Source organism: Urocitellus parryii, chromosome 3 (genome assembly GCF_045843805.1).
Source record: "Urocitellus parryii isolate mUroPar1 chromosome 3, mUroPar1.hap1, whole genome shotgun sequence".
Taxonomy (NCBI): domain Eukaryota; kingdom Metazoa; phylum Chordata; class Mammalia; order Rodentia; family Sciuridae; genus Urocitellus; species Urocitellus parryii.
The window spans coordinates 185,089,984-185,103,985 of NC_135533.1; the positions used below are offsets into that span (position 1 = coordinate 185,089,984).

The 14,002-nt window shown below is 41.1% G+C and overlaps 1 protein-coding gene across 8 annotated transcripts in view; it reads right to left on the reverse strand.

Annotated features, from left to right (window-relative positions):
- Nek10 (NIMA related kinase 10) overlaps nt 1-14,002 on the reverse strand; it is a 188,030-nt gene that overhangs the window by 21,919 nt on the left and 152,109 nt on the right. For 4 of the 8 annotated variants that reach the window (XM_077795650.1, XM_077795648.1, XM_077795649.1 and 1 more), the window contains 2 exons: nt 7,998-8,027; nt 6,211-6,311 (listed from right to left, as the gene is read on the reverse strand). In XM_077795650.1, coding sequence (XP_077651776.1) covers nt 6,211-6,311; nt 7,998-8,027 — 131 coding nt within the window. The remainder of the gene's footprint in view (nt 1-6,210; nt 6,312-7,997; nt 8,028-14,002) is intronic. The other 4 variants (XM_077795652.1, XM_026406136.2, XM_077795647.1 and 1 more) reach the window with 1 other exon arrangement.

The following is a 14,002-nucleotide window of genomic DNA, read 5'->3' on the forward strand; positions in this document are numbered from 1 at the left end:
CAAATTCTCTGTCCAAGAATACATCAGCAGACCACTAGCAGTCCATAGGGCTCCATCTGATAAATAGTTACCTAAACCACTATCTGATTCTATTTCTGAAAAAGTTATTTTGACATGTTATTGCTTAAGAGGAAATTTTCCTAAATGCTAGATGAGATATTCAAAGACGATCATCCAAACACACACACAAAAATGTAACACTTCTCTTAGAATTTACAGACTCTGAAAACATGTGTTGGTTTGAGTAACACAGATTTACCCTAAATATCCTGTTCTGGTTAATCTCTGTCACCTTGCCATTAGTAAGCAGGTGATCCAGGTGAGTGAGTATGAATGGTTAAATTCTTGTCCATCATTTGCTACAAAACACTGCACGAGGGGCCAGGGTTGTGGCTCAGTGGTACAGCGCTCACCTAGCATGTGAGAGGCACTGGGTTGGATTCTTAGCATCACATTAAAATAAAATAAAGGTATTGTGTCTATCTATAACTAAAAAAAAAAATCCTTAATTAAAAAAAACTACATGTTTCCCTGATGACAGCCAGTAAGATCATTTTCATTTCAGGACAGCACATTGCTGTGCATTTTTTTTTCCTGTTAGTAATGATTGTGTCTGTTAAGATGAGCAGTCATGAAGATCTGCAACCAGAACTGTCTGCCTGGTCTCTTGGAGATAGATGTTTAATTTTTTAAAAGTTGATAAATGCAGATTTTTTTCGACACATTTATTTAAGAAGACAATCAAAAACACAGAACAGACTTAAACTCCAGCCTCAATTTGGCTGTGCAGCTCTTACCTAAGCAATAACACATAAAAACTCATACTAAAAGGTCACCTGTGTACTTGTAGTCACCTTATAGGCCAAAGATTCGATTTTGGTTTCCGGCAATGAAAACGAACCCACAGATTTCATTCTTAGCTTCCTGGTCTTAAGATTACCATTTTAGTTTTGAAGGAAACAGATGTCAAATCACTGAAGGCAGAGTAAGGATTTTTGAACATCCTGCCTTATAAAATAGTTGCTTTTAAGTGATTTTCACAGGTCTGTCTCCATGGCAACCGGACAGGAAAGGCCACCACCAGCCAAAGGCAAGAAGTCTGCCCTGAAAGTTCATCTTTTGGTTTTCAGGAAGTATGTGGCCCGCAGGTCAGGGCAGCCACCAAGCTGAAGTACATAAACATGAGAGAAAGAAGGGTTTGTTTGGTTGGTTGGTTCGTTTCTCAATTCAGCCTTGCTTTTTCCAAGTTTCCTTTGCAATTAGCAGAAAGAGAAAACTGACTTGGTCTCTCTCTAACTTACATCACATACCCTAGAATAATGATTAGGCCTGTATTTTTTTCTTTGTGTCAAAAGCATCGACTTTGTTTAGCGCTGTAGGTTAAAGTTCCCCAGAGGGGAATCATTGCTTACTATGTGCAATGTCAGGAACTTTCCAGCATTCTGAAACACATTTGAAAAACCATGATAGTTATACCTTCACTTGGAGTAAGGAAAGCCATTCTGCCAAAAAAAAAAAAAAAATGGGAACTCATTTGTCACACTGGCAGTTTAAAAGCATAATAATCAGATATTTACAATAGTTTTATTCTTGCTTTAAAAATACTTTGAAATTCAATAAAGAAATGGAATATACCCCGTTAAAAACTTTTTTCCTTTTTTACATCAAAATTACTGAGACAGGCATATGAAAGCTGTACTTAAATTTCAAAGGATATTTCTCTGAATTTAATAGATATTAGTTGAGGTAACTGAAAAGTTATTTAAACTATTTCTATAATACTAGAGTTAAGAATAGTCTCCCATGTTTCCATATCAATGGTTAAATGGAGATGCATTTTTAATACAATAGTTTATAAGAGAGAGCAGATTACAGTTTTTATTTATTAACCAGGCTTCCCTCCTCCCCATACACACATATTTCCTTGTACTCCTTCACCCCCTTTCATTTACTTGCAAAGGTTTGTGTGGTTGCCTAAGAAAGAGGATGGCAGAAAAAAAGAGGGAAAAGTAATCAATTTTGGCTTTTGCATCTAAAAAAGCAGACATCAGGGTGACCAAAAAGAACAATAGATTTGGGACAAAATTTGACATAAGAACCAGACTGCTCAACCCGACGCATGGAAGAGGCTCCTCAGTCTAGGGGCAGAGAGCAGAGGGAGGGAGAACAAGCAGAAATCAGAGGGGGTGTGGGTGGTGCCAAAGAGTTACTTGCCTGGTCCCCAGTTTAAGGGTGCCACTGATCAGTGCCTGTGGGCTCCAAGTCCGCCCTTGACTGACCTGAATGTGAAACCAACACAGCTCTCCTTCACCAGCTGTCTGGATGCCAACCTTGATCATAGGAAGCCCCTAGAAGGACCCTGAAGGAGGATGGAGCTCATCTTTCTGGTCCAGCGATGCTGTTGCCTTGCTCCAGTGGTACACGGTGACACCCCAGTGGTAAGGGGTCACCCCAAGTCACATTCAGTAGCACTGACTGTAGGTGGCTTTCCAGAGACTTCTATGAAATAACACCTACTTCTGGGTAGTCTCCCCTGATTCCGTGGAGAGTATATACCAACACCATCCAGTGCTGATTTCCCAACAACTTCCATAGCATGGTACCTCATGTGATGTCTTACTCTGGTCCCCAGAGAGAGGCCTCTGATCAACTGTCCCCAGCATGACACTTTTGCAAATTTCTCTGACCTTTCCAGTGAGGTCTGGACCTCAATCCAGAGGAAGCGGTGTTCATATTTGTTTCCTTATTAGGTGCTCTGCCTCAGTCCTAGAGCTTAGGACTTCTCTATCTGCTATTCCTATATGCTTTGGATTTCTTTCCTCATCCTTAGTAGATAAAATTCTGTTATAGTTAATAATTTATTATATTAAACATTCCTTGTTGAAATTACTATTGTGGTTTGAATCTAGAATGTCCCCCAAGGGCCCAGGTGTTCACAGCATGATTCCAGGGAGGCACAACTGAGGTGGCAGAAACTTTAATAGGCGGGGCCTAATGGGAGGACTTCAGGTCATTGAAGACGTGCACTTGAAGGAGACAGTTAGACCCCAGCACCTTCCTTTTCCTCTCTCTTACTCTTCAGACACAAGGTGAGAGGATTTGCACCACCATGTTCTTTTACCATGATATACTGCCTTGACACAGGCCTGTCAAGGGCCAACTGATCATGGACTGGAATCTCAAAACTGGTGAGCCACAATGAACCCCTAAAACTTTTCTCTTTATCAGTTGATTATCTTGGGTATTTGTGACAGTGAGGGAAAGCTGACTAACATAATTGTGTGGTTTCTGACTGGACCTTCACTGATACCAGATAAAGGTTCCAGGAATGTTCAAGGAGCTTGACCCCAAAGATGGGATTTGAGGAGTGGTACGATTGTGTCCTTGGATCGGTGCCGAATTTGGTTGGTTGGTTTGTCACCAACAGGACAATTATTTCATTTAGTGGCACCACAACTGATCAGCTCATCACCTCGATGAAATGCTGACTAAAGCCCAAATGGCCACTGCACTTGACTGTCAGGCAACAAGAAAGACCACAAGGACTGTGGTATGGAATGGACTTTTTTGAGTGCACTGGAGCACTGATAAAGTAACAAGTGTGAGTCTTTTAACTGTCTGTTCAAGTCATGATCTGAGACCCAGGAAGATTCCATGACAGCTCCAAAATAACCTGTTATTTTGTGCTGCCAAAGCACTGATATGGCTGATAATCAAATGCTGAATTTAATTGGGAAGGCTGATAAATTACAATGTCAGTTTAATTCACACTTCATCAAGTTTTTCATGTGAATGTCAGAAAAAAAAGAAAAGAATACTAAAAATTAGAATAGGGATATCTCGCTGAGCCCAGATCATGCTGACAATCTTAAAACCCAAGTCACTCTGGGACTTCATTGTTAACGAAAGGAGCTTGTTGCTCTGTGTCTAAGAAAACAAGCCTCCCTTTGCTTGAAAACTGGATGATAAAATCAATGAGAACAGATGTCTTTAAAAGAAATACTCATTCTTCGTAAGATCCACAACAATGAAGACCAAATCCATAGCCAGAGACGTATCTTACTATGATCTAGGGGAATTAGTATCCACCACCACTCTGGAGGAAATAACCTATCCTCGAAAAGAATTGCAAGATTTTGCTACTATATATTAGCAACCAGCCAGAGAACATGTGCAGAAGTGGATTCTAAGGATGTTAGGCCAGGAAGGATAAAATATAGCATAAGACCAGACTGAATTCATCAATGTGGGTGCACACAGTAGAGATTTAATGTGTTAGTTCAGCAGATGGAGGTGCAGCTTAACTATTTGGTGGACTGAAACTGATTTTCAGTGGTGGCCTGTGTTTCATGATGGTAAAGTGCCAGAACTTCTCTGGCACGTGGAGGAGGGAATCCAAAGGCTCAGAGGAACAGGAACATTGCAGTGGATTTACTAGATGTGATCTGCACGTCCACTCCCCCACCGCTTTCAGACAGAATACCCAAAAGGCTCTTCTTTCAGTAAGGCACTGAGAAATACTCAGAGAGGGGAGCATCTTAGAAGGCTCCAGGGTTGCTCTCCTTTGTAAGCCAGCTATGACACTGAAGGACACAGTATTCCAATGTATCCAATGGGCAGAGGCCATTTGAAAGCATGTGACAAGTGGTGAGCGTTCATGACAAGGTAGCGGCAACATTCTGTTAGTTAGAGAGATCTTTGATGGTAATTAATTAACTAGGGTGTTCCTGGGAAGAAAATTAGTAGTCAGCCTACTAGGACATTTCTGAGCCCAAGAAACAGAAGAGAAGCTCCAGATCTGGCAGACAAGATCCTGACCGGAGTTGCCATTGCCACTGTTATAGTTTCCAATATAGTTTCCAGACCTAAGTCAACTAAAGGGCCCAGAGCCCCTTGGATCATACGGAAGCTGGGATGCCATGAGGAGGCGGGTCCTGAAACATACTATATCATTTCCTCCAAGCCTTCCCACAGATATCTGCAGCCATTTACTGCAGTGATTGTACACTGGGGGAAAAGGAGGCACAGGTTTTCTGGGAATAATAGACACTGTTTAAAAACCGATGCAAATTCCTAGAGTCTTAAAATGCTACTGTGTTGTACCAATCAAAAAGTATTTTGCTTTGTTTTGTTTTTATCTTTTTTTCAGGCAGGAAGGGTATTCAGGTGATAAATGAAATATCAGCTCAAGTTTGCACTTATAATGATCCCAGCTGGTCCACTGATCTTTAGATATTTCTCTGCAGGACTTGAATGAAAAATTGGAATTGCCAAAGTTGGCTACTGACAGCAACCCGAGGCAGAATCTTTGAATCTTATTTCTTTCTTTATTTATTTGGTACTGGGGATTGAACCCAGGGGTGCTTCACCACCAAGTTCCATACCCAGTTCTTTTTTTGAGGCTGGTCTTCTCCTGAGTCACTGGTGCACACTAGATCCTGCCTGGATCTTTGAATCTTACAGTGAGGAAATGTTTATGCTTTGGTCACTGATAGATCCAAATACCTGGAATTGTGTTTGGCTCATGGTAGGCAATTAGTCATCACATGTCCAGTGAGCAATGATATCAATAAGCTACCTATAACATACAGTCATAAACTTCAACATAATACTGACTTTCTTGTCCAAATGGTTACAGTTCTTAATGAATATTTTAAGTTGTTTTCACTAGACAGGTTTCTGTCCATCATTTATAGATACTTTTCAACACTGATTCTTTTTCCTCAGTGCCTAAGTCTCTGAGATTTACAAATAGAAAATCTTAATAATCCTGGATTTTGTGTGGTTTTTGGCTTTCATATTTCTGAGCCTTCCTGGTGTCAACCGAGCATCCTCAAGATTAAGAATGGTGGTGGGACCACTATTTCCTGTGGTAAAGCCCAGCTCTATTCCCATTACCCGACCCCCCCACCCCCCCACTTCCCCCACCCCCCACCCCCGCTGTCCCAGCTCACACAAGGAAGGGCCATTTGTGTGGAAGTCTGCTTCTGGCTGAGCAGACTGAAGTCACAGGGAAACCCTGACCTACTTGCTTTTTCACCCTGTTGCCCTCCCAGCTTGGTTGCCAAGAAGTCTCCCTACACGTGTGTCCTGGGAGGAGATAAAAACAAGTGTTCACTCACCTGGAAGTCCTACAAGGCAGTTCTTCAGCGGTATTAGCACCAAACTTGTGTTTCAGATGGAAAAGAAATAGAAGGCTGGAACACTGACCTGTGTGATATAGATGACTTTGTGCAGCTGGATTAGTATTTGCTGGATGGGATCACTGATCTGACGCACCTTCCTCTGGGACACAGCAATTCCTGCAGATGCTGTGGGTGAAAAATTCCACAGTTAGTCAAGTTCTCTTTCAAAGATGATATTAGTAAAAAATGGGATACTTTTCTGAAAAAAAAATTTAAAGGAAAGACCTCACCTTATAAATGAGACAATATGAAGAAACCCTGTAATATTTTATGGTTTGGAATAAACAATTCCTTCCCTTTACTTCTCAAGCTTCTAAGTAACATGATGGCTGTACCTGTCATTTGCAAGACCAATTGGTCTATTGGATATTTCTCCTGCAGTGTCAGCAAGGAGGAAGTGGTGCTTTGAATTCTGTGGCCACTGAAAAGCCCAGCTTCAGACATACTTAAGTGGCTATAACGATTTTAAATTTTAAATTCATTATACCCTCCATAAAATATTTTAAAACCAATTTTGTTCCAACTAATAAACACAAACACCAAATAGACGATGTTACAGAGAAACAAAACTTCTCTTAGCTAGAATAAAGTACTTTTTAAATCCTTGGTTATTATGAATTATAATTTTCACCTGAATTTCATCCTAGGCCTAAGCTGGGCACATTTATAATTTTTCCTGACTGTTCCTTATAAAGCTATATCAGCCACTCATACACAACTTGACACCTGTTAGTCTGATATCAAACTATTTAAAGGGATGACCTTGATCCCTATGATGGCCACCAGACCAACTTGGCCTCCTCTTACCTCTAACTTCCCATGGGAGGACATGGAAAAGGGACTTCAGATATGTGCCTTAAGATATCCTTCTCTCATTGCCCTTAGCTTTCAGCATGTTTTCTATAACCATTAATAATTCCCTCTTTAAAAAAATTTCTCTTCTTTCCATACAACATCAAACCTATATGAAATTAAAGTTGAATATAATCACTGCTTTATCAATCACTAAGATTTTTTTCAAAATGATTCTTATAGAAGTGCTTTCTGAGAAAGTTTGCATATTTGCCATAAATCCTTTGTTTTCAAAACATTTAAAGAGAAAAATGTAGTATAGTTGTTTAAGAGTTAGCATGTGTTATTATAAGCATATTAAAATTTATATTTAAGACATATAAAAGAATAAAATATAAACATCCTCTTTACTAGGTATCTTTAGTTGAAATATTAGCACAAGAAATAATCAGATTCTATGTCATCTGCAGTCAACATCTTGCTTAAATATTTGGAAGTTAAAGAATTTATCTCCCCTGAATACTCTAACTCTTTTTAAGCATTAATTATTTGATCATTAAAATGAGGTTTAATAAGTTACCCTTAGGGTAAATATATGAAGGTAAATCAGAAAGCGCTAATGTAACTGTAAAATAGAAAATGGGAGTTGTCTGCTCCAGCTTGTAGAGATGGCCAAGTGTACACCTGCCACATTTTCTACAGTGAAAGTCCTTGCAGGAACAATGCTCAGAATGCAACCCTTTCTTTGTTCAGATCCATAGCAAAAAATGGAGACCAGGTGATGTGGCCAAGCTGATGCTACTACAGAAACATTAACTCTGCATTTTCTGAAAATGGCAGGGGGCGGCGGTGGGGGGGGGTGTGTGCTTGGGTTTTTAGCATTTCACATTGACTACTTTGTATTTTTTATTGGTAGACATGACAGCCATAGGTAACAAGTTAAAATCTCACGGCATTGGCAGAGAGCTCTTAGGCTTGTGATGACATTTGGGGTGGGATATCACACAGGTTTGACTCTACCTTGCCACAAGTATGTGCTCATCTGTGGCCCTAAATACAAAAACAGAGAGAGTTAGCTAGGTTGCCTACTTTGGGAACTGATCAATTATGCAAATTAACTTGAAAATTATTTCCCTTAAGACCTTTTAACCACTACCTTCTTAATCCCAGTAAATTCTTGACTTTCAAAAGTAGTTTTGATGGCTTATTCAAAAAACTAAATCTCAGATGTTTAATTATGTTTGTTCCTTATAAAACAGCAAATGATCAAAATATAAGTATTACAAATAATGCTCAGGCTCCCTAGAAACCACCCCACACTCCCACACCTACCCAGATAATCCCTAATATCAACTTGGTGTATTGCCTTTTGGTCTTTTCCTATCCATTTGTGTGTGTGTGTGTGTGTGTGTGTGTGTGTGTGTGTGTGTGTGTATCTCCAGAACACTACTTTCCAAACTATGGTTGAGTCCTGAAATCAATTTAATGTGTTGTAATTCGCTTCATTCCATTTGACAAATGGAATGAAGCAAATTAGAAGAGGATAGAACAATTTCAGAGTACATCTCATGTAGTAAGGGTCCACTCCATCAAGACATGATGGGTATATCTTATTGAGGGTTATTTCCAAAAGATATTGAAAGCCACTACTATAGAAAGTCTCTGGTATTATTTTCTTCTTTTCTATCCTTCTGTCCTTCTTCCTTCCTCTGTCCCTCCTCTCCCTCTCTTCTTCCCTCCTTTGCCTTTTAAATGAATGGTGACACATCGCACCTTATAGACTATTTCACAACTTGTTTTCTCGGCCTCTCATGGAGATCCTTTTCTTCCCCAACACACCCAGTTCTAGCTCATTCCATATAACTGCTGATAGTTTTACATGTCCTGGATGCACCATGGTTTACTTGGCCACTCCTGCCTTGCTGGGCACTGAGTTGCATTTCAATTCTCATGATTTTAAGTGATGCTGCACTGCATACACATGTGCATGCCTCACTGTGTGTTAAACACAAGAGCTTTTTCAAAGCTGACATGGAGAAATTAAATAGCTGGGCCCTAAAATATACACATTTCTTACAGTGACAAGTTATTTGAGGGGCAAGGCCTGAACCCAGGCTTTCACACATGATAGGTGAGCTTTTTGCCAACTGAACCACATCTTCAGCCCCCCTGTAATAAATGCATTTTTAAATGACTAAGTCACCTTATACTCTGACAGAAGAGAAACTATTTTCCTATACCTTAATCAACACTACCTATTATCAAATTTTTCAATTATGCCAATCTGATTTTTTTTCTATGTTGTATTTTTTGAATGCAAGTGAGGTTACTATACTTTGCTGTATTTTTTCTTGCTGATTTGTAAATATTCTTTACATATTCTGAATACTGATCCTTTTATTGTTCTTTGCATTTAAAAGCATTTTCACCTAATCTGTTACTTCTTTTGAATTTAAAGGGTCTTTCCCACCCTGCCATCTGAACTAAAATTAATGTTTAGTCTCGGGTACTGCCAAATCTCTCAGGTACATGCTGTCACTGTATCACAGCAAGCTGGGGTCCCATCATCTGCTTAGAGCCATGGGGGATTCTTGCAGGATTACTAAACTGGGGTATGAGTTAGGACTGGGGAGACAAAGGAAATTTCAGACTGGGAATGATGTGTAAGAAGTCTACCTAAATATTTGCAAATTCTTGATTTCCTGGACAAGTGTAGCTGATTCTGGGTTTTTCATCTGATGGAATTCTCACATTTTTAGTATCCTCCTTCCCAATAATTTCAGTAAAACAAAAATTTTTTTTGAAAATCCAAATAAATATATTCCCTTATTTTTATTCTTCATCTACTGATGAATAACCACCAAGTTCATGGCAAATATTAGCCTTATCATTTAATCTAGTTTTAAAGCATTTTCTCTCAATCTTTCAAATTAGCTTATTAATAATATTACACTTCCTAACTATTCACACAAAAAAGCAGAACGTATTTATGTGAACAATTTTATCCCCAAAACATTTTTTGGGGATAAAACAATTTTCCCTTAAAAAGAAATCAATGTGTGCTCAAAGCTTTGGGTTCAATCCCCAACACACACACACATACAAAATGGCGTTGGGGAGGGGGAGCAAAAGAAAAAAATGATATCAGTGAGGTTGATTGTAGCACATGTGCAATGTCAGTCAAATATAACACGCCCAAGATTCATATCTATATGGCACTCCTTACTGTGGCATCTATACCATATTTGGTCTCCTAAAATTTAATACTTTAGGAAAAAAAATGTGTTTTTAACAAAATCAAAGTTTAGACTATTAGAACACTTTGTATTCTTTCATAGTTTTTATTAAAACAATTTAGTGTTTTAAAACAGAGAAGTACCAAATTCCTCATAAGAGGCAATTTACTTTCAAGAATCAAAAATAATCCTACTTGCTTTCTTACTCTGAGGAAGGAATGGATGGAATCAAACTGCTCTTTTCCCCTCTGGAGTGTTAGTTAAGAGCATCTGGGGGAAAAAATGGTGCTTTCTTGGCACAGATGGGGCAAGACAGTGGGAAGCCCTTCACACACTGACTCTCACACACACAATCACACTGAAGGGTGACTGTTTTGCCCCCATTTTACAGATGAGCAAATTGAGTAGTGTAGTCTGAATCCTTCTTATTCCCCCAAACTCGGATGTTGAAATCCTGAACCCCAAGTTGACAGTATTAGGAAGCAAGGGATGGTGGGTGACAAGGTCATGGGGGCACAGCCCTCGTAAATGGGATCAGTGCCCTTAGAAAAGAGGCCCGAGGGAGCTCTGCTGTTCTTGCCACCACGTGAAGACCCAGCTAGAAAGAGCCTAGTGTGAGCCAGGAAGCAGGTTCTCACCGGACACAGAATTTGCCAGCACCTTGATCTTGGACCTCTAGTCTGCAGAACAATGAAAAATAAGTTTCTCTTGTTTATTTGCTGCTCCGTGGATGGGATTTTTCCAGTAGCCTAAACTAAGACACTGAGCCTTAGTGGGGATAAGCAAATTGCCCAACGAAGATCAAGGTGCAAGTGAACGCTGAGACATGAGAGGGGGAAGGCCCTGCGTGTGTGAGGGGGCCCCCAGTTCTCCCGAACCCTCTCTAGGAGGCCATGTCACCACAGGCAATCCTTCCGGTTACCACAAAAATAAAGTAATACTGAGACTCCTTTCCAGCCTGAAGTACTATTTTTCTTATTATGAGGGTTATTACTCTGAACACAATGTTCTACCCATACCTTCAAGATTTCAATGTAAATATTTTTATAAAGCACACACGTGTGTAAGGAGTTGGAAGTGACAAGTCTTTGAATCTTGCACAGCATCCTGTGTTTTGATTTATTATCTCAGAGTCCACCAAAATATCCAAGAAAGTTGCCGGTCTCTTGTGCTTTATACTTGACTTATGCTACATAGCCACTCTATTGAAATTATAACCCATAACCTGACTTATGACCCTGAATCTGTTAGTACAAATTGCATGCACACACGTGTAGGTATGCACACCACACACACATAGACTGCATTGCATCTTCCCAACTGACCAAGACATAGTCTCAACCTATGATTTTTCTGAATTCTGTCTGCTAAGAATCAGGAAGTTCTGGACAGGTGGAGAGATGAAAGGTAGAAGAGGAGAAGAAGGGGTGAAAATATTCTTTCCTTAAGGACTGGGGCTAACCCACACATAAGCTATTCCAGTCGGGACCAAGGGTCCTGATGAAAGACGGTACTGATTCACTCCATCCTCATTCACAAGGGTTTCGTGGGAGATCCACCCAGTGACAAAAGGCGCAAAGGTTCCACTTGAGAAGACCAGGGGGAATCAGTAGGTCTTTGATTGGTACATGGCTTCGGTGTGAGGGAAGGGCATATTTGAGTGGTGGCTTCTGAATACAAGGAAACGTTCCAGCAAATAACAGTCAAATTATTCGAGGGTGGCACTTGGAGAGCAGCAGGGTGAGGTGCTATGTGTGTCGTGTCATGAAAAGTCACAGCTTGTGCAGAGCTGGAGGCCACCAGGCACCATTCAGGAGGGTGGGGAGTCACCAGGTGCCTATATTTCAGGAAAGATCCTTTCATGAGGAGAGGCCTAGAGCCATGCGAAGATCCTGGATTGAACATGCTCTCCTCTGGGTACCAGCAGCATGGTTTCAGAGAACTCACAAATTCTTTGGGCCTTGATGTCTTCATCTGAAATGGGAACATGGTGAAAAATGGAACTGGGCTAGAGTTGTCTCTGCATTGGCGGAGATCTACAATGTGGTCACCATCTGTGGAAATAAGGAACTCTGAGCCCCAGAGGCTGCTGAAGCGTGGGCCTCCGTGGTTAAGAGAGTGACATCTGCTAGGGTTTCAATCTGGTTTGTTCCCCCAGATTTATGCAGGAGTTCAATCACTGAAGGCATGTAACACTGTTAAGAGGGTACAGACATAATCCGCTGATGGTGTTCAGAACTGGGCCTCTGGGAAGTTACTAAGCTTAGATAAGGTCATTAGGGTGGAATCCTCCATGATTGAATACTGGAAACTTTACTAGAAGGAGGAGAGAGATCAATGATACAGACACAGACAGCCATGCTCCCTGTGTCCTGCTTGTGACTCCACGTACTGTCTAGTGATTGCTGGCAAGAAAGATACCAACAGAACTGAATGAGTACCAGCACCTTGCTCTTGCTAAATAAGCTAAATAAGCCTCTTTTCTTTATAAAGTTAGTCTGCCTCAGGTAATTCATTATGGTCCTGAAAAAGTTAACTAATACAACATCTCATTAAAAAAAAATGGTGACAGAGAAGATGCTGATTAAGGGGCTTGGGCATGGGATAATTCCTGGTGCAGACCAACAGACAGTTGTACAATCTGTTGGCAGGAACTGTTAGAAAGGAACTTGACAGTCTGGGCCTTTTTCCTCTGCTACCTTTAGCCCTGGTGCAATTTCCCACAGGATGGCAGAAAGCTATGTCAAAATATCAGCTCCCCTTTTGCCCCCTGGGTGATCAGGCAACAAACTCCTTTCATTTGAAACTTCAGAAACAAGCAGTTTAAAGGCCACGGAAGCAAGACTGCTTTGAAGTCCTCCCCTCTTAAATTCTAGCTGAGGCTTTTCTGTCATGCATCTTTCATCCTGTTCTGACTTAACAATTTTGTATGTTTGAGGGGAAGGGTCCCCCAGTTCAAAAACTACCATCTCTTCAGTTATTCTTCCATAATATAAAATACCACCTCAGGGGTTTTAAAGTTGAGATTCCCAGAGATGGCCACATAGAACAGGGCGAGCGCTGTTTGCACAATGCACGCAGCAGCTGCATTACCTCTCACACTTGATCCCACCAACATCGCCAGTCCAGCAGCAGAGCATGAGGCCAGCATTCGCCCAAGATGGCACGAAAGGGAGGAGCCAGGGAACTGAGAGTGAGTTCCTGGGCTTTAAAAAACAATCGTCTACGGGCTGAGGCTGTGGCTCAGCAATAGCACGCTTGTCTGGAAGGTATGAGGCACTGGGTTCGATCCTCAGCGCCACATATAAATAAATAAATAAAGGTCCATTGACAACTAACAAAATTTTTTTTTAAAAAGCAATAGTCTAAACAAAAGGCAGAAAGACTCAAAAGAACTGTCGCTGAACAAACTCTTCTTCCTGCCCCTTGAAGGTGCAATAAAGCTTCTCTGAGGACCAACTTGAGGAGACCAGAAGAAGAGCAAGGCTCAGGAGGCACCCATGTTCCAACTTGCCCTGGGCAAAGTCTGGTGTTGGGGCAGGAAGGAGGAGAACAGTTGGACGACAGAACTCAGACTTTGGGGATCCAGGCGTGCAAGGTGTGTGCTCCTTCCCACTAGGGTATGGGGCAGCAGGTGGGAAGCAGTAGAGAGAGCTCCATGGGACATCAGAGCAATTCTGAGTGGCCAAGTCTCCATGCCCAGGCGATGGGGAAGAACAGGCCAGCCCTCCCCATGTCCCTGACAAGATGGGAAGCAGGCCAGCTGGCCCTGTAGAGATCTTGCTTTCT